The sequence below is a fragment of the Sapajus apella genome, unplaced genomic scaffold (assembly GCF_009761245.1).
Source record: "Sapajus apella isolate SASKATOON/1434 unplaced genomic scaffold, GSC_monkey_1.0 scaffold55, whole genome shotgun sequence".
Taxonomy (NCBI): domain Eukaryota; kingdom Metazoa; phylum Chordata; class Mammalia; order Primates; family Cebidae; genus Sapajus; species Sapajus apella.
This window is the reverse complement of record NW_022436995.1, coordinates 6,608,220-6,632,158: the sequence shown is the minus strand read 5'-3', so window position 1 is coordinate 6,632,158 and position 23,939 is coordinate 6,608,220. Positions and strand designations below refer to the sequence as shown.

Below are 23,939 nucleotides of genomic sequence, written 5' to 3'. Positions count from 1 at the left end.
CTGGAGGTTGTAGTGAGCTGAGATTGTGACAGTACACTCCAGCCTGGGCGACAGAGCAAGACTCAATCTCAAGAAAAGAAAAAAAAGTAATATTTTCACATTTATGTATCTCTAGGCCTGCTTGCCAGTGGTTCTGGTTGTCAACAAAAACAAACTTTAGCTCATCTCTGTTTCAAAATACTAAAGAGAGTCTTTATGAATTATGTTAGTAGTTCTTGAATTCAGATTTTTTTAAATTATGTTAAATAAGTCATTAATGATGAAGGACTTTTTATTTTAGATTTTTTAAAGTAGATACTATGTTTTATGTAATACCTTCCTAACTTCTGTTGAAAAATTTATGACATGCTGTTTTTGTTTAATATGATAAATTATGTCAGTGCTTTGTATTTGCTTTTTACAAGTCTTGTTTTTAGGGATAAGGACAACTGGATCATATTTGAAAGTGCCTTTTAAAAGAATTTTGTTTGCTGAGATTGTATTTAGGAATTTTGCATCTCTATGATGCAAGTATGAGTGTTTAAAAAAATTTGGGGGGCTTTTAGTCACATTGGATTTTAAATTTTTTTAATTTTAAATACTTTATAAGGAAGTAATAAACCCTCCTTTTCTCTGTTTTAGAACTTTTTATTTTTTATTTAATAAATAAAGACGGGGTTTCACCATGTTGGTCAGGCTGGTCTTGAACTCCCAACCTCAGGTGATCCGCCCACCTTGGCCTCCAAAGTGCTTGGATTACCGGTGTGAGCCACCACGCCTGGCCAGAATATTTTATACAAAAGAAGTTAGTCTTTGAATATTTTGAATAATTCTGAAGTCAGTATGACTAGACCAAATAAAATACATATTTAGCAAAATATATCAGATTCCTGAATGCCATTGTGACATTTAATTTGACAGAAGTCATTTGTTCTTTTTAGATAATTTATAGGTAGTTTTCTTAGTTCATTTCTGCCATGAAGCTATAGCTTAAACTGTCTCAAAACAGTCTACAGCATAGAGAAAATTAAAACTTTCACTTAGTCACTTACTTTTAATGAATTTTTAAAAATCTCTTCTATACAAAAAGAACTGTTTGTGTAATTTCCTGATTCCAACCAACAGTTAAGTAGAGATGTTAGGAAGACCCAGTTTGTTACTTACTTTTGGTACGCGTAACAAAGAGGTACTCTAGTAGTAAAAAAATAAGATATTTTTGTCTTCTCTTCTTTCCCCTTTTCTTTCTCCCTCCTCCACCCTATGTACAAACTCGTCATTACATTTCTGAGATCAGCCCTTTGAGATACTGAGCTTGTACATACCTGTTATATATTTTGCAGTTGACAAATTACAATTTGAACCTCCTCTGAGAAAAGAAACAGAAGCACGGGATGAAATGGTAAGGATTAATTTTTAAAACATTATTTTTACATTAAGATTTGAGAAAACTTTTTTTTTTTAGTTAGTTGTACTTTGATCAGGAAACAAAGTGATACACTCTTTTAAGCATTAATTTTGATAATTTTTTCCATATTAAAGTTTTTAAAAATTTATAGTTGTATTTTTACTAGAGCAAAATGTAGTATGCTGTTTCAGCCATTCATTTTAACCTCCTTAGTCTTTTGAAGGTTTTACATGTTATTAAATACACGGAATTTGATTCTTAGCTTTAAGCCCTCAGGACCTTTTTTTTTTTTTGAACTGATTATGTTTGGTTTATACATTCTGTATTGCCTTTTTAAAATGTATTTTATTTGTTAATATAGCTTCTTTTTTAACTATTGCTTCTATTTTGAAGTTACTGTTTAGTTACTTCTTTCCTTATCTAAAAGGAAAAATTGGCCAAGTGCAGTGGCTCACGCCTGTAATCTCACCACTTTGGGAGGCCAAGGTGGGCGGATCACCTGAAGTCAGGAGTTCCAGACCAGCTTGGCCAACATGGTGAAACCCCATCCCTACTAAAAATAGAAGAATTGGCCAGGCTTGGTGGCATGTTCCTGTAATCCCAGCTACTCAGGAGGCTGAGGCAGGGAGAATCGCTTGAACCCAGGAGGCAGAGGTTGCAGTAAGCCAAGATCAAGCCACTGCACTCCAGCCTGGGCGACAGAGCGAGACTCCATCTCAAAATAAATAAATAAAAGGAGCCAGGCATGGTGGCTCACGCCTGTAATCCAAGCACTTTGGAGGCCAAGCGGGCGGATCACCTGAGGTTGGGAGTTCAAGACCAGCCTGACCAACATAGTGAAACCCCATCTTAAAAAAAAAATTAAAAAAAAAAAAAAAGAATAAATGAAAGGAAAAAAGTAAAAAAGCAAGATACTATTAGAGTTAGCCTAACCTAGCCTATTCAGTTCATCCTTAATATTTAGAAGTTGTGCTCTTCTTACTGTAAATGTTGCTGCATGATAAAGCCCCAGTTTCCACGCTAACAGGAAAAAGTAGCACTAATAAATTTGTGACAATTTAGTAATATGATATTTAGTTCTCCATGCTAATGGAGTAATGAGGCCGATAATTCAGTTATTTTCTTTTACTGTTTGTTTTGGAATATACTCACATATTGATAAAGAAGATTTGTCACATTTGAAGCTACATTTAGTATGTTTATGGAATTTCTTAAGTTCAAGTCAACTGATAATGAGCCATTGACCTAAATGTGTCAAATGACAAAGCAAATCTAGCTGGAGATTAAAAAATTGAATGCCAAGGTGATTAATAATTATGACACTGGAATGTTTTCTTAAATCAGATAAAATGGTTAATATCTGTTACAAAGTAACATTTTAAACTGTATCTTTAAAGGGATTGTCATCAGACCCAAATTTCATGTTACAGTGGAATCCTTTTGTTGATGGTACAAATACTGGCAAGTAAGTTGTTTTGTAATTTAATAACTGTATTTTATGTGATTACATAAGAAGAGTATGGGGCATGTGATTTATTCTAATAAGCTTTAATTTGCATTCTTGAAAAAGTTACATTATGCCTTTAATCAAGGTAAAGCTTTTGACTTTTACCAAAAACATCATGTATTGATCATTAAGGTTTTTTGTTTTGTTTTAATCAGAATATACTACGTAATGGTAATTTACTAAAAGGTGAGTCACATGATATCATGGGGAAAAAGTACTGTAATGGAGTTAGAAAGCCCCAGTTTTGTCTCTCCAGTATAGTTACCTCAACAATTAAGTGAGGGGGCTGGCCTTCATGGTTGTTCTTATCTGTGCACTGCAGTTGCCTGCAGAGCTCTTCAGAAATACAGATTCCTAGGTTCCCACATTAGGCCTATGTGTCTGAGGTTAACAGACTATGGCAGTCCACAAACTAAGAATGGTAATTACATTTTTAATGGTTGAAAAGAAATCAAAAGAATAATAATATTTTCTTACACATGAAAATTACATGAAATTCAAGTTTCAGTGTCCATAAGTTTGTTAGAATATAACTATGCTCATTCATTTATGTATCGTATATGGCTGCTTTCATACTATAACATCAGAGTTCCATAGTTAAAACTACTGTATGCCTCTCAAAGCCTACAATATTTACTCTCTGGCCCTTCATAGAAAAAGTTTGCCAACCTCTGGTATAGAATACAGTCTTTGGGTCTGGATCTAAGAATCCTGAAAGCCTCCTGATTTATTGCAATGACTGTGGATAAGTGTGTGGGACCAGTGCTTCTCAAACTTCTTGACCTGGAGAACTTATTAAAAGGAAGATTCTTACTCAGTAGGTGTAAAGAGTACATTTGGCAAAGTTCCCAGGTGATGCCAGTTCTGCTGATTTGAGGACCATACTTTGAGTAGCAAAAGGTTTGATGGTATACCCACTTGAATGTATAGGTCCCAGCTCTAAAAATCTGAATCAAGTTTTTACTAATAAGTTAATTTAGTTTTTATTACCTATGAAATACAGCAAAGCATAACCATAAAGTAAAATAAGACTTTGCATCCACTTTTTTAAATCTTTTTTTTTTTTTTGAGATGGAGTCTTGCTCTGAGGCAAGGCTGGAGTGCAGTGGCGTGATCTCAGTGCACTGCAATCTCTGCCTCCCAGGTTCAAGTGATTCTCCTGCCTCAGCCTCCTGAGTAGCTGAAACTATATGGCACACGCCACCACGCCCAGTTAATTTTTGTATTTTTAGTAGAGATGAGGTTTCACTATGTTGGCCAGGATGGTCTTGATCTCTTGACCTCATGATCTGCCCACCTCAGCCTCCCAAAGTGCAAGGATTACAGGCATGAGCCACCGCACCCAGCCTAAAGTATTTGTTTTATCGACATATTAATACAATTTGACAATATGATTGAGGTTTTAGGTCTTCCTAAAGATTTTATACTCTGCATTGTGATATGTCTTTTATATCCTCTGTATAGAAACTGATTAATACATATTTGATAGTATCTGTATTTTTGGTTATGGTCATTTATCATCTAAATTGCATTTTTTTTTTTGGTATTAGATCAACCTCAAAACGTGCAGTACCACCTCCCCTACCTCCTAAGGTGAGCTACTTAATGATTTTGAACACTAAATCTTTATTTAAATAATAGTTAAACTTTTTAAATAATTGTTCAGTTTTTTTCACAATTTTCTTAAATGTATTTTAGATGAATACAGTTTTCTTCAAAAGGAGTATATGATGGCGTAAAATACATAGTAAAGAAGATTTCATGAGAAATACAATATTTTTAATAGCTATTAGAAAAATGCGGCTGGGCGCAGTGGCTCACGTCTGTAATCCCAGCACTTTGGGAGGCTGAAGCAGGCAGATGAGTTGAGGTCAGGAGTTTGAGACCAGCCTGGCCAACATGACGACACCCCATCTCTACTAAAAATTCAAAAATTAGCTGGGCATGGTGGCATGTGCCTGTAATCCCAGCTACTCGGGAGGCTGAGGCACGAGAATCACTTGAACTCAGGAGGCGGAGGTTGCAATGAGCTGAGATCAGGCAACTGCACTCCAGCCTTCGTGACAGGGCAAGGATCCATCTCAATTTAAAGAAAAAGACAAAAATAGGTTATTACTTATTGAAGAAATTACTTGACTACAGGGAGGGGCAGCAGGGTTTATCATTTATCACTCTTATTTGTGATTATAGTTTGACATTGTTAGTGGAGTCATTTTTCTTGATTGTTTCTAGTTACTGTTTTGTGAATTGTTGATATATTAGTTATAAAAATTTTATCAGTTTTGAATTAGGGCTGATTAAAAATCACATGACAAGTTGATAGTTGTGTTGGGGCAGTAAATCACCTGTTACTTTGCTCACTTAGCCCAGTGAGTTGAACTGTATAGAAGAAAAAAAAAAGGTGCATTCCCTTTCCCTAAAGACTCTGATGCCTAATGATAACTAACTGTTAAAGTACTTTTTTGTCTTTGTACCACTAGCCAAGGATAAGCATTTACCCTGAAGACAACTTTCCGGATGAAGAAAAATCATCAACCATAAAACATTGTCCTGATTCAGAGAACAGAGCTCCCCAAATTCTCAGAAGACAGAGTAGCCCAAGTTGTGGGCCTTTGGCAGAGACTTCCTCTATTGGTATGGCTAGCAGTATTAGCAGCCATGGAGTACATATGGCTAGATATTGTTACCTGGGTGAATAAATCAAAGTGAAAACTGAAATGAAAATCATTTGTTTCTATTAAAAAATATATTTTTTTCTTTAGTCAATCGTATTACATCATAAAGCTTTGTAAAGGCTCTTTAATTTCACATGGATGGGCTATAAATAGATTCAGTTCACTTCAATCCAAATTTGAACCCTTACTAAATACTTATTACAAGATATAGAAGGGTGGATGCATGTTTCTGCCCTCCAGAACTTCAAGAGTCTATAGCAGAAGTTATACCCACATATACATAACATCAGAAAAGACAGCTTATGTAAGTGTGTCCTGAAATAATTACCTGATTATAATAGAAGACCAGAGATTTCTGAGGGAGATAAAGGTGGAGAATAAAGAAGGTAAGCTCTTGCAGGATTTTTTTTTCTATAGAGACAGGGTTTCGCCATGTTGCCCAGGCAGATCTCAACTCCCTAGGCTCAAGTGATCCGCCTGCCTTGGCCTCCCAAAGTTCTGGGATTACAGGCATGAGCAACCATACCTGTTCCTTCCTGCAGGATGTTAACGGGCTTGGTGAGCCTTCAGTAGTAGATCAAATTCACTGAAGCCAGGAAATCTGAATTATGCAGTCTAATATAGTTGAGGTTTGAGCTTTTAAAGAGTATATACTGAAAGATACAACTAAAAAGGTGGATTGAAGTTCAGTTATGAAAAACTTTGCATATCTGTGGCAGTAGGTCAGATTTTTTTTCTTTATGATACGGACAAACTTGGATTAAGACCACTACTAAAGATGAAGTGCTACCTCTGTAGAATCTAGAGAAAGGCATCAAAGATAAATTAAATTACCTGAGAATAGAGAATATTCCCCAGTAAATGATCATCTAAATGAGAGACAAGTAGTGGGGGAAAAGGGAAATAATTTGTCAAGGAAAGTACTTATTTGTGTGGTCATTCAACTTTTAACCATGACTCTCTTTAGGAAATGGTGATGGTATTTCAAAACTGATGAGTGAAAATACAGAAGGATCAGCACAAGCACCACAGTTACCACGAAAAAAGGACAAACGAGACTTCCCTGTAGGTATAACAGGCATTTAGCAATTAGTTGTAAATACTACTATATTTATCATATAAGGGGCATAGGTTGTTGAATTCAATAATTCAAGTTACCAAATTTCTAAATGTCTAAAGTTTTTTTTTAAGGCATAGAAGATCTTACACTATTAAAATTTATTTTTCCCATAGAAACCAGCCATCAATGGCCTTCCACCCACGCCAAAAGTTCTGGTAAGGAATATTTTTATGTGAATTATTTGCCCTCTTTTTTCTTTTTAGAAGCAGCAGTATATTGGCTATCAAGTACTTGAGCCTTTGAAAGTTAAGATACCATAAAATACAAAGATATTGGATGCATTTGGATATCTCTTAAATTATATCATGTATTCTAATTTGAGTGGGTGAATTAGAATTGGCAGTGTTTCATTCACCTTTTGTAAATACTGGCATTGAGTCCTCAGATTAGCCTACAAAGGCCAGTTTAATTTTAATATGATGATATTAATAGTACTGTGTCCTCTTCATTATGTGGATTAAATATCTTTCTACCCCGAAAGTGATTTTGACATTGGACTACATACAGTGAAAAGGAACCAGGGAAGCTTATATTAATGCTTTTCTCCTAGCCAGTCAGTGGAACTTATCTGTGAATGGGAACCCCATGATCCCATGAATGGGATAGAAACCAATCATGTGAATGGGTTGGTTTATATATTGTCCTTTTTTATTCACTGAGAGTCTAGTGTATAATATAAATATCAGTCTTTTTGTCCATTATGACTATTATGGAGTTAATCTGTTACTGAATAAAATTATCCACTGTTTCACAGTAATCATTGTTGGTCCTAAAAAATAGTAGTAACTTAAAATTCCTAGACTATATCATTGATATATGTAGATCTTTTGGTAAATTTGATATTTTTGCCATAAAATAGTGGATTAATTATGTCAAAATATGAATTTTGCTTTGGAATGAAACCAGAAGTATATGCAAGTAAGAGTGAATTTGGTATTTCATAATGATGTTAGCTATTTTCTAAGAATATATAAAATTTTCTAATCAAATAAGTCAACATTTCTTTCTTTATAAATAAGATGGGAGCATGCTTTTCGAAAGTTTTTGATGGCTGTCCTTTGAAAATTAATTGTGCAACATCCTGGATACATCCTGACACAAAAGGTAAAATGTCTGAATTCTATGTACATCTCCAATAAAATATTTATTGTGGGAAAAGGATCTTCATGATCAGTGACTTGAAGTTGTTTACTTTAAAAATATAACTTTAGAGACCTAATGGTATAGGAACCTGCAACAACCTAAATAGGTTAATAGGGTTTTGGTTTAAAGGCATTAGATTTAGGAATGTATAGAAACTATTCTTGGCCGGGCGCGGTGGCTCACACCTGTAATCCTAGCACTTTGGGATGCCGAGGCGGGCAGATCACGAAGTCAAGAGATTGAAACCATCCTGGCCAACATGGTGAAACCCCATCTCTACTAAAAATACAAAAATTAGCCAGGCGTGGTGGTGTGCACCTGTAATCCCAGCTACTCAAGAGGCTGAGGGGCAAGAATGGCTTGAACCCGGAGGCGGAGGTTGCAGTGACCCTAGACTGTGCCACTGCACTTCAGCCTGAGAGACAGAGCAAGACTCCGACTTAAAAAAAAAAGAAAGAAAGAAGGAAACTTCTTGATTGAAGGACTAAAGAGAAATCACAGCTGATTACATTCTTAATTTAGAATTTTCTTTTACTATAAAAGGACATTATTGGGACAATTTATAATCTCAATCAGTAAGGATTATAGATTACATTGTTTATTGTTTAAGTATTAATGTCCTGTAGTTATATGACCTTTTATCCTTAATGTACACAAATAATTCAAAGTGAAGAGGCGTCATGTTCGTAAGTTATCTTAAACAGCTCAGAAAACAAAAAAATAATTATGTAAGGTGAAGGATCAAGCAGAAGTAGTAAATTTCAGCATTTGTGGAATTTGTGTTACAGCTATTTAGGAATTAGTTATACTATTACAACTTTTCTGTAAGTCTGAAATAATATTAAAATAACTCTTTTAAAATTTAGATTATGTTTCTGAAGTGAGGAAACATTTTTAGAGGCAAAAATTTGGTATCAAATAGATCTGGGTTTGGATTCCCACTCTTGTCATTACCATGTGACTTTGAAAACAAACCTAACACCTCCGATTTTCAGTGTGATCCTTTGTACCATAAATCACTCCCAATATTCACTTTGTTGCAAGGAAGAAACAAGGCTACCCCAGTGTCTTGCAACTAGCAAACAGACTAGTCAGTAGAGGATTTCAGGAAATGTTTGTTTCTACTTAAATACAATAATAAAGACAGGTCATAATGATCTGCTTTAAATACCACTATTAAAAAGTATAATGGAGGAAAATATACATACATATAATTTTTTTTTTTTTTTTTTTTTTAGAAAAAGAGTGTTGTTCTGTTTCCCAGGCTGGAATGCAGTGGTTCAGTCATAGTTCACTGCAGCTCGAACTCGGGTTCAGGCAATTCTTCTGCCTCAGACTCCCAAATAGCTGTGACCACAGGTGTGTACCACCTCTTCCAGCTGATTTTTTTTTTAATTTTTTGTAGAGATGGGGTCTCATTATGTTGCCCAGGCTGAGCTCAAGCAATCCTCCTGCCTCGGCCTCCCAAAGTGCTACGATTACAGGCATTAGCCTGTGCCTAGCCTGAAAAAAAATATTTTTAATAAAGAATTTGAAGTTGTTGTTGCTGTCCTTGTTCGTAACCGTTTAACTGATATAATTTCAAACTTACAGAAGAATTATACAAATAGCACAAGAAACTCCTATATATTTAATCATCAGGCAAAAATCATCAAATTTTGCCCCATTTGTTTTGCCACTATGTATACTTTTTTTTTTTTAATACTTGAGAATAAGTTGGAAATATGTTCCTCTCCTGTACTCTTTATGCTTCAAGGTGTATTTCCTAGGAACAAGAATCATATAACTGCAGAACAATTATAAAGATCAGGAAATTTATCATTCGCATAATACTGCTTTCTAATACATAGTTGGATTATGTTAGTTGTCCCAATAATATTTTTATAGTCTCCATCCCATTTTTATTGTTCCAGTCTATCATCTAATTCAAGATCATATACTGCAGTTAGCTTCCATATCTCTTTTGTCTCTTTTAGTCTAAAACAATTCCTCAACTTCTGATCTCAACATTTTGAGGGCACTTATTTTGTAGAATGTCCCTTAATTGGGGTATGATGAGTCCTCATGCTTGAATCAGGTTATGCATTTTTGCTGGGAATAACACAGAAATGTTACTGTGCATCTTCTCAGTACATCGTATCAGGAGATACATGTTATCAGTTTGTCCAGATACTAGCAATGTTAATATTGATCCATTGGTTAAGGTAGTGTTCACTAGCTTTCTCCATTCTCAGGTTACTAATTTTCCTTTTCTGATTTGTAGGTAGTTAATATGGAGATGCACTGAGATACTAAATATCCTCTTGCTCATCACACTTTCACCCACTCAGTTTAGCATCCATTGACATCCATTGACAGTTTCTCTTTCCCACTTACTCATGTTTATTTATATCAGTTTAAACTTATGAATTCTTATTTTATTCCATGAGAGACTATCTATCTCTATTATTTATTTTCACACTTAAATTGTTCCAGAATTTTTGAGCAGTGGGAACATCTGTGTTCTTTTGTTTGAAATGTCATCATTTTTTTTAGCACTTCTTTATTTTCTGGCATAGCACAATTTCTGTGCTCAACATCTACTTTTCTTGCCCCAGAATTTGAATCAGTCTTTCTCCAAGAAGCTCTGGTTCTTTTTAATAGAAAGTAATATTTAGAAACCAAGATCTGGATACTAGGTGTGCTCATTGTTTCTGGTGTGTCATGATTTATAATTTATATTAACTTTTTGTTTCCTTGGTCAAAAGAATATTGAGGCATCTTGCAAAAATTTGTAACTATAATTTAAAAATCTTAAAATACGAAAATTATATTGAAAGGCAGGGTTATGTAGTAAGATAAAGTCAGAGTGAGTTAGTCTAACATAGAATATATCTGCTTTTAAAAAATAAAGGAATTGCTCAAGCCTGTAATCCCAGCACTTTGGGAGGCTGAGGCAGGCGGATCATGAGGTCAACAGATCGAGACCATCCTGGCCAACACGGTGAAACCCCGTCTCTACTAAAAATACAAAAAATTAGCCAGGCATGATGGCATACCCCTGTGGTCCCAGCTACTTGGAAGGCTGAGGCGGAAGAATCACTTGAACCCAGGAGGCAGAGGTTGCAGTGAGCCGAGATTGCGCCACTGCACTCCAGCCTGGTTACAGAGCAAGACGCCGTCTCAAAAAAAAAAAAAAAAATTAAAAAGTAAAAAGTAAAGGAATTGGGGAAAGAAGTAAAGAAGGTGATACAAATTATAGAAAATAATTTTATTTTAGATTGGATAGGTGGCAAATTATTAATGCCATTACAATGTAGTCATTATTTTAGTGAATGATTTCAGAAGATGATACTATATTCTGGTAATTTATCTCAACTATTTTAGATCAGTACATTATTTTTGGAACTGAAGATGGTATTTACACACTGAATCTCAATGAGCTACATGAGGCAACGATGGAACAGGTAATTAGGCGTTTTAACTCAAGAAATTAATTTATCACACCTGTAATCCCAGCACTTTGGGAGGCCAAGGTGGGCAGATTACGAGGTCACGAGATTGACACCATCCTGGCCAACATAGTGAAACCCTGTCTCTACTAAAATATAAAAATTAGCTGGGCATGGTGGGGCATGTCTATAGTCCCAGCTACTCAGGAGGCTGAGGCAGGAGAATTGCATGAACCTAGGAGGCAGAGGTTGCAGTGAGCCGAGATTGCACCACTGCACTCCAGCCTGGTGACAGAGCAAGACTCTGTCTCAAAAAAAAAAAAAAATTAATTTAGACAAATTGAATAAAGAAGTATCTTAATTTAAATTAACTTGGTCAGCCCCAATTTTAATTTTTATGATTTAAATATTTAAAGGGGTAAAATTGTACTCTTTACATGTTCATGTTGAAAGATTTTTTTTCCTAAAGATTTAGTAATTACCTGAGAGTTAGAAAATAGTTATTTTAATATTATTTTAGATAGTATACTATTTCAATTAGTATTTTAATTTAAGAGATTAAAATAATGACAATGAGAGAATCTTGATTATCTTATTTTTCTTTTTCTTAGTTATTTCCACGGAAGTGTACTTGGCTGTATGTTATCAATAATACTTTAATGTCATTATCAGGTATGTATGTGATGATGAAAAATAAACCACAGATAAGCAGAGAAATATAATTTCAATCTGCACTGTTTTTAAATGTTATTTGTAATTATGGATGACCAATCTAAGATAGTAACTCTGGGACTTGTCGATATTTGCTACCCACCTAGAATGGGAAGAAACTTTGGGAAGGGATCCTGTCTTCATTTAGGGCTGCACTTTCCAAACCCACCCAGCATCTAGACACCTGAAGGGTATCACAGTGCTTACCACTAGTGGCCATTCTCTTCCACTCAACCTCCTCCACCATCACTATCACGGCTTGTGCCCTCCTTTGGGAAGTAACAGGAAAGAAGCAGAGGATCACACTCTTCTTTCTCTGCCATACTGAGCAAGTCACCCTCTCTCCACCTCATTTATCTTAATTATAAAATGAGGATGATGGGGTAATAGTACAGCCTTATGAGGTTGTGAAAGTTAAATGAGATAATATCCAGAGTGCTTAGTAAACTGTAGTCTTATACAGGTGTTTGTCGGTGACATTCATGTTTTTATGGACACATATTAACTGTCTTGGACTGATTCTTTAAAGTCTTCTAAACAAGATTCCAGAGTAACCTATTTTTGTAGGTTATTATTAGGGGTAAATGGGTGGATACGTGGTGTTAAAGGATTTTTTTTTTTAACTCTTACCTGTGAAAAAAATATTTCCTTATATTTTAGATCTACCAAGAAGTTTACTGATTGCTTTCATTTTGGTAGTAGAGTACAAGATAGTTTATTATTATTTCTGTATAATAAAGATTTTTAAGAATCTGTATATTTGAGCTAATGACACTGTTTATGGAGAACATATATTTGATTGTGTGTTAAATGGCTTCTAAAAAGCTGGGGTCCTCAAAAGAATATTCCTCCAAATCTTTTTTTACTTTTGTTTGGTAAAATATTAACATATTACTGTTATGAAAATAAAGCCAATTCTGTTTGAGTTAACAATTATGAATTGTATATGTAGAAACTTTTCTCTAACTCTCTTACTGCTTTTACCCCTACTCATACTTGTTTTGGGAAATAAGCTTAAAAATTACACAGGGTACATCTTAAGTAGCAAAGCTCAATAGGAGAAAACATTCACATGCATGTATGTGTGTGTCTAGCTGCCCGGCTAGCTGGGTAGCAAATTATTTGTAGAGGAAGTAGAGAAAGGAAGGGTGGTTAGTGTCTAGGCAGAATATTTCTGTTCTGAGAAAGCACATATAATTTTGTTGAAGATAAAACTGTACATATGTGTGTGTATATATATGTATGTTTAATAATAGAGATAAATATTGTTTTGTATTGTTATATATTATCATACCATGTATAATGAGAAATCAGAAGATGCTTACCATATCCATCTGTCTTGCTTAATACAGCCGTGTTTTTTATTATATGAAATAGTAGCCGTGTTACCCTTGTATCATGGCTTATAATATTGGTTGGTTTTACTTTTTAAGTATTTCAATCTGTTATATTATATAAGACTTCATTCACAATGATTTTTAATCCAAGGTAATTTGCTAAGTTCTTGATAAATAGGTCTGTCTCAGAGAAATAATGATAAGATAGCTTTAAAGAATTTTTCATATTGTGTTAAAATAATCACATGTACATCATTGTAACTCAATCTGTAACACAGGATTTTGTACAATAGTGTTTAACATTTTCTTTTTCTTTGCTGGCATCATTAAGGTTTAGTCTGCCTAGATCACCTATTAGTTACAATGTACCTAATTTATATATTATGAATTAAAATTATATATTAATTTAAAAACATTTTATCTATTGTCATTCAAAATAGTATTAACTGAGGGTTTTTTTGTATGTGTTTTTCTATTTTGCTTGGCTTTTTGAACATTACTGGACTCCTCATTTTAGAAGGTAAATATGTTTTCTTTTTCTCAAAAATTGTATTTCTCTTCTGTAAATGATCCTTTAAAAGGCAACCTGTTTTTCTTTTGTAGGAAAAACCTTTCAACTCTACTCTCACAATCTTATAGCTTTGTTTGAACATGCCAAAAAACCAGGATTAGCTGCCCATATTCAAACTCATAGGTTTCCAGACCGCATACTACCAAGGTACAAAATATCATTTTGATTCTACTGAATGAGGGGAATTAGTGTTTATTTTAAAAATAGCCAGTATTCTTTGCCCAGTAAAATACTTTGCCTTAATTTTCAAAGGTAGTTTACACTAAAGTGCTTTATATCTGGAAAAGCTCAATGTTTTCTGAACTTGACCATGAGAATCAACTGTGGAAGTTTTATAATACAGATTATCAGGCCCTTCCTCAGTCCTAGATCAGAGAGTGTGGAGTCAGGATCCAAGACAGTTTTTTTAAGCTCCTTTCTGCCTGATTTTGATGCAACTGATTTACAAATCACTGTATTACAACCACCGCCATAGAGTACATTTATATTGTCTTATGTTTTCAGAAAATTTGCTTTAACAACAAAGATTCCTGATACAAAAGGCTGCCACAAATGTTGCATAGGTGAGTAAATGGTATTTCTCAAACTGAATGGTTAAAACTTTTAACATCTTCAAAATTACCTGAAGAGCCTTATGGAATCAAATAGAAAGGTGGAGGGTAGATTTTTAAAATTTGTTTTTAGTAAGAAGTTAAGCTGTCATTGAATTGAAATACAAGAATATAGATGGCATAGAAATGCTTAGAAATAACAACCTTCGGCCGGGCGCGGTGGCTCAAGCCTGTAATCCCAGCACTTTGGGAGGCCGAGGCGGGTGGATCACAAGGTCAAGAGATCGAGACCATCCTGGTCAACATGGTGAAACCCCGTCTCTACTAAAAATACAAAAAAAAATTAGCTGGGCATGGTGGCGCATGCCTGTAATCCCAGCTACTCAGGAGGCTGAGGCAGGAGAATTGCCTGAACCCAGGAGGCGGAGGTTGCGGTGAGCCGAGATCGCGCCATTGCACTCCAGCCTGGGTATCAAGAGCGAAACTCTGTCTCAAAAAAAAAAAAAAAAAAAAAAAAAAAAGAAATAACAACCTTCGTGTTTTCTCAGAGCATAGTTTCCTGAGACTGTATCTTTGCTAATATTCTAGTTTTTATTGATTTAACATTAGCCATCTACCAGTTACTACCAGTGTTTTATGAACATGTTTACAGGAATTGAGCCAGCTATGAAGTTAGAGGGAACAGTTCACGCAAGAACACCCTCACTTCTGATACCAACTGCAAGTTGAGAGATTCCCAAAACTACCCCCAGAATAAAAAAATCCGCTAGAAGGTATCACACAACTTACTGAAAGCAGCTGTACTCATAGTTATGATTACAATTTAGAACACGGAAAGATACCGATTAAAATCAGCCAAGGGAGGAAGTACATAGGGCAGAGTCCAGGAAAAGTACCAAATGTGGAGCTTCTGTTGTCCTCTCCCTTGGAATAACAGATAGCATTACTTTTCCAGCATTGATATGTGGCAGTACACACAACGATTGCCAACCACAAGCTTATTCAAGCCTCAGTGTTCAGAGTTGTTACTGGGGCTTCATCACAAAGACATTGATAACCATCTTGCTGATCTCAGTTTGCATCCCCTCTAGAGGTCATCTGATGCTGCATGACCGAAAGCCCCCACCCAAAATCGCATTTTTGGCATTTCTGGCATGACTAGCCCTCACATTAAGACTATCCAGTGTGGCCAGTCCCTATCCTAAATCATTAATTGTTGTATTATCCAGTGACCTCCTAGACCTTCAGAGCCCCCCAGACAAAGACAGTCCTGTCAAGCGTGACATTCCAAAGACTTAGTAATTACCCCCCAGAAGCAGGACAGAGACCAGATGTCTTTTTTGGGTGAGGTTAAATTCTTTAGTACATAATTATCTCGTTTAAACCTTAAACAACTCCATAATACTGATTATGTCACTGGTAAGTAACAGAACTTAGAAATCAGATTCAGGTTCAGTGACTTCAGATCTTGGGTTCCTAATTTCTTATTTATTCTCTTGTTTGATCTTACACATTGTTTGAACTTACACAATAATCTTTGTGCCACATAATAGTTTCACAGCATAGTCCATACTCTAAAACAAAAACATTTAACCGCAAATGTGCTATAAACATAAGCACACTATATGATTATTTTTCTAGGAAGAATCATGTCAATATCTGTTATCAGATTCCCGAGATGTGTGATGCACAAAAGGCCTAGAAGCTTACAATCTAAGATATAAATTCATAAAATACTTTAGAGATTAATGCAAATAACTATTCTTGTAATCAGTGATTATAATTATCAGTGGAAATCAAATTAGGGAGAAGGAAAGAGCAATATGAATTTTTGTAGATTTGAGTGAAGGAAGGTCAAGATGAATTAATACATACAAGATAAATTATTTTCATCTTAAGTAGACATCTGTACACTACTATACCAAGACGAGATGCATTTCATTTGCCTCCTAGACCTTGTCAGAACTCATTCTTTCAGTCAGTTTACTAAGAAACAGCTTTTTGGGGAGGCCAAGATGGGAGGATCATTTGAGCCCAGGAGTTCAAGACCAGCCTGGGCAACATAGTAAGACCCCTATCTCTTAAAAAAAAAAAAAAAAAAAAAAAATTGAAAAATTAGCTGGCCATGGTGGCATACACGTGTAGTCTCTGCTACTCAGGAGGCTGATGTGGGAGGATTGCTTGAGCCTGGGAGGTTGAGGCTGCAGTTAGCTGTTATTGTGCCACTGCGTTCCAGCCTGGGTGACAGAGCAAGACCCTGTCTCCCGAAAGAGAGAGAGAGAGAAAGGAAAGATGGAGGAAGAGAGGAAGGGAAGAACAGAAAAAACAGCTTTTTAGGTTGTATATTAGTGCTTCTAAAAAGTTCCTGTGTTTAAGAACCTGGTATATTAAAGTTGTTTAGAAGTAAACGTATGTAATTTAATATTGAGATAAGAAAATAAAATGGAAAAGGTAATGAAACCAAAAGAAAAGACACAGTCTCTTTTATTTTCCTCCCACTCTTGTCATCCTAGTTAACAGATACAATAAAAGTATTCAGTGTTTTGAGTGTGTCTGGTTTTTTATTTATTTCTTTTCAGTCAGAAACCCTTACACAGGACATAAATACCTCTGTGGAGCTTTACAGTCTGGAATTGTTTTACTTCAGTGGTATGAGCCAATGCAGAAATTCATGTTGATAAAGGTATTATTTTGTTCACATTTTTCTCGTTTAGAAAACGCTGGTGTATAACTGAAACTAAAATTAGAAGATCCCAGTACTGCTATCTAGGGTCAGAACATTTATAGTTATTTGTAGTTGTTTATTTGATTTAGGGGTTTTTGTGTTCTTAAAATTTACTCTTTAACTGATATTAATAAATTTCCAGAACTATCAGTCATAGAGATTAATATGACCAGTTCTCTGCAGCACATTTTTATAGAACATTCATCCTTATCATCTTAGAGGTAGTCCTTTTCAGAATTAGATAAATGAAGAAGATGGGAGTCTTTCTGTTGACTTTATTCAGCAATGTTATGAGTGGGGAGATTGTTTTTCTAAATTATGGCTCTATTGTTTATTTTTTTCAGCACTTTGATTTTCCTTTGCCAAGTCCTTTGAATGTTTTTGAAATGCTGGTGATACCAGAACAAGAATACCCTATGGTCTGTGTAGCTATTAGCAAAGGCACTGAATCAAATCAGGTAGTTCAGTTTGAGACAATCAATTTGAATTCTGCATCTTCATGGTTTACAGAAATTGGTGCAGGTAAGTATTTTTTACCTTATGTTAAAATGTTGATACTTTTGTATATAAAAGAAGCAAAACAGCAGTGTGGGCTCTTGTAAATATTCAAAACATAGTTTCCCAAGTAAGCCCATAGAATCATGTACATATATTTGTGATTTCTATTTGTCAGGGGTAGTTTGATACAAATTATTTGAACAAACGAAAATTTTAATGATTCCTGACAGGAAAAAGTCTTAGTTGTTACCAGTGAATCTTGGACTTGCTAAGTAAATACATTTTCCTTTGAGATGGAGTCTGTTGCCCAGGCTGGAGCTCAGTGGCGTGATCTCGACTCACTGCAACCTCCGCCCCCTGGGTTCAAGCGATTCTCTTGCCTCAGCCTCCCAAATAGCTGGGATTACAGGTGCCCGCCACCATGCCCAGCTAATTTTTTGTATTTTTGATAGCGACAGGGTTTCACTATGTAGGCCAGACTAGTCTTGAACTCCTGACCTCAAGTGATCCGCCTGCCTCAGCCTCTCCAAGTTCTAAGCAGTTCTTAAAATCTTACCAGCTTCTCAAGCAAAGAACTTCCCTTATCGTGTTTTATTCTGTCATCACTGCTTACTTTTAGAATCATTGAATGTGATTTTCAGACTTGAAAAGGCTTCTTAGGTGTGGCTTCTGAGCCTTTCCATTTAAATCAGACATACCTCAGTAAAAGATCTAAAAAAAAAATGGGAAGTTTATTCCTAGACTTTAAAATTAGAACAAATCATTTCAATAAATCATTTTTTTTAATCTGCATAATATGTGAAGTGGGTGGGGAGTGGTCTCATTTTGCCAGTTACCTGTTTGTTGTGCTGGTGCATTATTTGGTCATTTATAATCCAGGTTTATTAGGCCATTTTTACATATGTCAAGCAAGCTTTAGTGATGGCTGTTTCATTACTCACCACTGTTGTATTCTTTACTGCCTTTCGAAGAAGTCTGTTACATGTGTTATAAGTTTGATGCTTAATGCTTCTTATTAAAGAACCTTTGGCTTTTGATTATTTATAGGCTAAGTTACAAGAACTCATTATAATATAGAACCTACACTAAATTCACTTTCAAAATAAGAATCAGTATGAACCAATGATACCCTAATAAATGTCTAACAATAGGCTTTTGGGGTACAACTGTTTATTAGAGTTGCCTATTTCTGTGGTACAAATACTCCAGCCATGGGCAATTTCAAACTATCATCCTGATGTCATTTGGCTCACAAAATTCCTGAAAATTCAACAACTCAGTACAAGCAGCTCCAGTATGCACTGGTCTATAAACATGCTCTGTATGAACTAAGAGGCTATGCATTGAACTGGCAAGTTGTAGCGTTAAACTTCTATTCAGGACTCTCTTAGGCTCAGTCTGATTTATTATTGCAATGTGCTCATCTCCAAGAATGGTCCTTAGCATATGGTCAACCATTAGTAAATATTTGTTGAGTGAATGCCTGAACATAGAGTAACTAAGAAAAACTATTTTTGAAGTGTTACCTGAGGGACAGTTTATTCATTCTGTAGATCTGGATTTTTCACCATGTGTAGGCTTTAGAAGGTCCACAAATACCCCAAAATATTACATAAAATTCTGTGTTTATGTTTGAATGTGAAGTTTTCAAGGGAGACAATGCATAGGCTTCCCAAAAAGAAGATTAAGAAGGACTGCTCTAAATATCTAAATTTTTTTCTTAGAGTCAGCTATACCATTCAAACAATCTGAGTGCTTAAAATGCATTGTTTTACCAAAATTTTTTAATGTTATTACACCTATCAGCAGATGTTAGAAGCAGTCATTTAAATATCAGCAAAGTGATGAGAGTTGTACCCTGCAAGGATTTTGTTACAATATTGTTCATTATGTTACTCAGTGTCCTCTTTGTAAAAGAACTGCCACCTACCTATAAACACATGCCTATACCAAGAAAATAATCATTGTTTTATTAATCCTGTGCCTTTTTGAATCACTGGCTTATTTTTAAGATTTGCTGTGATTCCCCAATTGATCTTGTTTCTATCTCCCATTGGCTATATAAAATATAGAACAAAATCTAGCTATTATATGTAGCATCCATCTTTTCCTCCTCGTATTTAACCTTTGCTTCATTTTATTTTTGTACCTTACTTTTCGAGAGCTAGCTGAGATGTTAATTAAAGGCAGTACTGAGGTTTTTTTCAACTGCATTAGCCATGCTTGACATAGTTGTCCTCTTAAATTGATTTACGTGCATTTTTTGAAAGATAATATCACAAAATATAAATTCTGTGTTAAATTTCAAAGACCAATTTTAAATCACAGCAAAAGTCAGAATTTATGTTTATTTTCTAGGCTCTAAGTTTTAAAGTATAATTGTAACCTGTTTTTCACTCCCTAAGGCAGCCAGCAGTTAGATTCCATTCATGTAACACAGTTGGAGAGAGATACCGTTTTAGTGTGTTTAGACAGTAAGTACTATTTTTAAGTTTATTTTGAGTATACTACTTGATAAAGCAGTTCTTTTAATGGAATTTATTCTGTTAAACCATAATTCAAGATTTTACCTTTTTTTTTTTTTTTTAACTAAAAATGTTACTTATGTGTAATTTGTAAGGGGAAAAAATCACCTCTTATGGCTAAATATTTGAGCACCAAGGTAGCCATTTTTAAAGAAGAAATGTGCTTTTTAAAAAATGAGAGTGTAAATATTTAATATACACTGTATAAAAAAGAAAATAATAAAATAATAGCAGAATTGCCATTTAACAGTGGAGGCACTCTTACAGTATTTTTTGCCATTTGGTATACTTGAGTTGCAATTTATTAAGAATATTATATGATATCCATGTAAAATCCACATATATCAAGTTACATTTATTTTAGCAGATTTGCATGTCCAGTCTTGACTTGTTTTTTTTTTTTTTTTTAAGAATTTGTAAAAATTGTAAATCTACAAGGAAAATTAAAATCAAGTAAGAAACTGGCCTCTGAGTTAAGTTTTGATTTTCGCATTGAATCTGTAGGTAAGTCTCCTTTTTTTCATAAATCAGTTTGCAATACTTACGATTATTAAAATTCATTCTGTACTTAGGGTTGTCTAGACCAGCACTGTCTCATGGAAATTTCTGTAAAGATAGAAATATTCTGTGTCTATGCTCTTAAATACAGTAGTTATTAAACACATGTGGCTCTTAAGCACCTGGAACATGACTAGTTTTTTAGATTTTAATTAATTCAAATTTTAATGTAAATAGTTACATGTGGCTGGTTCCTCCCATATTGGACAGTGCAGGTTGAGATCATAATAAATCTTTTATTGTTGTTTCCTGAATATTTAAAACTTATAATCACTTCTAAAATTTCTGTTCATTATTCCCTTTGCTGCATTAAGTGAATTATACTTCTCCCAATTCTTTCCCAATCATGAAGGTATTTGTGTGATGAAATAACAGTGTTAGATATGCTACAATTCTTTGCCATGTAAGATTCTGGATGGTCTGTGTTGATATTACTGCTTTTGGATCTATTTATATATAAATAGCTAGTTCTTGCAGGACTTATAAACTTTTATGCCATTTAATTTGCTTCCTTGTCAGTTAATGTTTCACTGTCTAATACTCATTGGTTTTATGATGAAAATTATTACAGTTTATCATTGTTTGCATGCTCATTGATCATATGTCAGTATTTTCCCCAGCAGTGACAAAACTTGTGAAAAAAATCATGAGAGGAAACATTTTTAAACATTTCATAATATGATTCTACTATAAATCAAAAGCATTACAATGAAGGTGGCAATTTTTATTTGGGCCATAAAAAATAACATGTACTTTATAATTACATACTTTTTTTTTTTTTTTTTTTGAGTTGGAATTTCTGTCTTGCTGCCTATGCTAGAGTGCAATGGTGCAATTTTGGCTCACTGAAACCTCGGCCTCCAGGGTTCAAGCAATTCACCTGAGTAGCTGGGATTACAGGCATGCACCACCACACCCAGCTAATTTTGTATTTTTAGTAGAGACAGGGTTTTACCATGTTGGTCAGGCTGGTCTCAAACTCCCAACCTCAGGGAATCTGCCCACCTCAGCCTCCCAAAGTGCTGGGATTACAGGCATGAGCCACTGTGTCTGGCCTATAATTATATACTTTTAAAAACATGATTTTCATTACATAGAAAGTTTTTTTATTTTTAAAAAATATTTTAGGCCGGGTGTGGTGGCTCACACCTGTAATCCCAGCACTTTGGGAGGCCAAGGTTGTTGGATCACGAGGTCAGGAGATCGAGCCAACATGGTGAAAACCTCTCTCTTAAAAAAAAAAAAAAATTAATACATATCTCTCAATCGGAGTTCTACCCTATCACAAAAAGTGTTTGTGCCCCTGTATGACATTTTACATGAAAATATTTTGCTTGTGATTGGGAAATTTATTTGATTAAAGCAGAAAACCTAAACTTACTGTAGATGTCAGGACAAAAGGAATTTTGGAAACTAGTTTGTTCTTTTACTCCTTTATGTCCTACTAGCTATTACATGCCAGTTTGGTTCTAATATTTTTGAGAGAGATTCTGACATTAGAATCCTTAATTCCTCTTCACTTTCATTGAAACACACTGATACCTCAACTTTTTCAGATGTGCCAAATTATTTTGGTAATTTGGTTACACAAAAATTTGTTCCTCCTAGGCTACCATCTTTTCTTGCCAATAAACCTTGGAATAATTACAAGAATCCTCCTGGGGAAAAATGCCTTTACAACACCTCTTAAAAATAAAATCAGTAACTGGATTTTTTATTTGCAGTGAAACGTGTGATTTGTCTTTGTCAAATACTTTATTTTTGATTGAGCTTAATTATGTTCCCAGAACATTCTTACATTAACTTTTTACAAAAAGCCAATAGTGTAATAAAAACAAGTAACTTTCAATGGCTTTTCTCCATCACCTTTAACTATGCTTTTCTACATCTATTTATCTCTAATACTTACCTTATAATGGTTAAATACTACAAATTTTATGTAAGAATTGACTCACAGATCCTAAATATTCAATGTGTGGTTAAATGTTGGATTGTGGGGCAGGTTTATTTTAGTTTAGTTTAGTTTCATTTGTTTTATTTTATTTTTTTGTGATGAAGTCTCACTCTGTTGCCCAGGCTGGAGTGAAGTGGCGTGATCTTGGCTCACTGCAGCCTCTTCCTCTGGGGTTCAGGCAATTCTCCTGTCTCAGGCTCCTGAGTAGCTGGGACTACAGGCGCACACCACCACGCCTGGCTAATTTTTTTATTTTTAGTAAAGACGGGATTTCACCATATTGCTCAGTGGTCTCTAACTCCTGACCTCAGGTGATCCACCTGTCTCAGCCTCCCAAAGTGTGGGGATTACAGGGATGAGCTACTATGCCCAGTCAGGTTTGTTTTTTTTTAATTTCTTTTGTTACACAGAAAATGTGAACATAAATAAAAGATGCTTGTTTAAAACTACTTCTGAATATGTTACAGTATTTAAACAACAATGTTTTAAATGCAAAAGCCCAGTTATATATGTTTTTATGATTTTATTCATTTAAGACAAAAGAAATTAATTATGCCAACATCCACCTTATCAGAAGTTAGTTCATATTTAAATGAACAACTTTTATATTTATCTTTGAAAGCTTGCATAACCCTACCTCAGTAAATTACTCGAGCTTAGGCATGTTTTAGCCACAAAAATGTTGAAAAATAATGGTCTAGACATTGGAATTTTGCAGTAGACACTTAAACAGGCTTAAATTATCATTTATTAAAAATAGAGAAAATTAATAGTGAAATGCTCTGTGCTTTATATTAGTTTCACTTCTCCCTTATCATTTTTAGTATGTCTTCAAGACAGTGTGTTGGCTTTCTGGAAACATGGGATGCAGGGTAAAAGCTTCAAGTCAGATGAGGTAAGCCTTCTCAGATTACCTCCACTGATTCGCACTAACAATTTTAAATGTTGAAACACTCATTTTATACATTTCTTGTTTGGACCTACATTACTGTGTTTAGTGCTTTTAATGCTATGAACTGGTAGAACAAAAGAGCCAGTATTTTCCCTTCGAATATATTCACTTCTGTATCATATTTAAAAATTCTCAATGGCCACTAGGAATTGCAAAATATAGGTTTACACAATTTGATTTCTTTAATTTGTTATTTGTAAATATGGTTGCTAAGCTTGTAAAACTTTTCTAAATAAGGGTTTTCCATAATCTCTAAATATGTAGCTTCTTTTTAAATATATTTTAAGATCTAAATTA

At 34.7% G+C, this 23,939-nt stretch overlaps 1 protein-coding gene across 6 annotated transcripts in view; it reads left to right on the top strand.

Moving 5' to 3' along the window:
• MAP4K5 (mitogen-activated protein kinase kinase kinase kinase 5) overlaps positions 1-23,939 on the top strand; it is a 113,915-nt gene that overhangs the window by 82,773 nt on the left and 7,203 nt on the right. For 5 of the 6 annotated variants that reach the window (XM_032244550.1, XM_032244549.1, XM_032244554.1 and 2 more), the window contains 17 exons: positions 1,320-1,378; positions 2,782-2,849; positions 4,442-4,484; positions 5,372-5,525; positions 6,534-6,631; positions 6,800-6,841; positions 7,706-7,790; positions 11,196-11,275; positions 11,872-11,932; positions 13,826-13,828; positions 13,912-14,026; positions 14,384-14,442; positions 17,010-17,113; positions 17,500-17,677; positions 20,059-20,127; positions 20,590-20,682; positions 23,515-23,585. In XM_032244550.1, coding sequence (XP_032100441.1) covers positions 1,320-1,378; positions 2,782-2,849; positions 4,442-4,484; positions 5,372-5,525; positions 6,534-6,631; positions 6,800-6,841; positions 7,706-7,790; positions 11,196-11,275; positions 11,872-11,932; positions 13,826-13,828; positions 13,912-14,026; positions 14,384-14,442; positions 17,010-17,113; positions 17,500-17,677; positions 20,059-20,127; positions 20,590-20,682; positions 23,515-23,585 — 1,382 coding nt within the window. The remainder of the gene's footprint in view (positions 1-1,319; positions 1,379-2,781; positions 2,850-4,441; positions 4,485-5,371; positions 5,526-6,533; positions 6,632-6,799; positions 6,842-7,705; positions 7,791-11,195; positions 11,276-11,871; positions 11,933-13,825; positions 13,829-13,911; positions 14,027-14,383; positions 14,443-17,009; positions 17,114-17,499; positions 17,678-20,058; positions 20,128-20,589; positions 20,683-23,514; positions 23,586-23,939) is intronic. The other variant, XM_032244551.1, reaches the window with a different exon arrangement.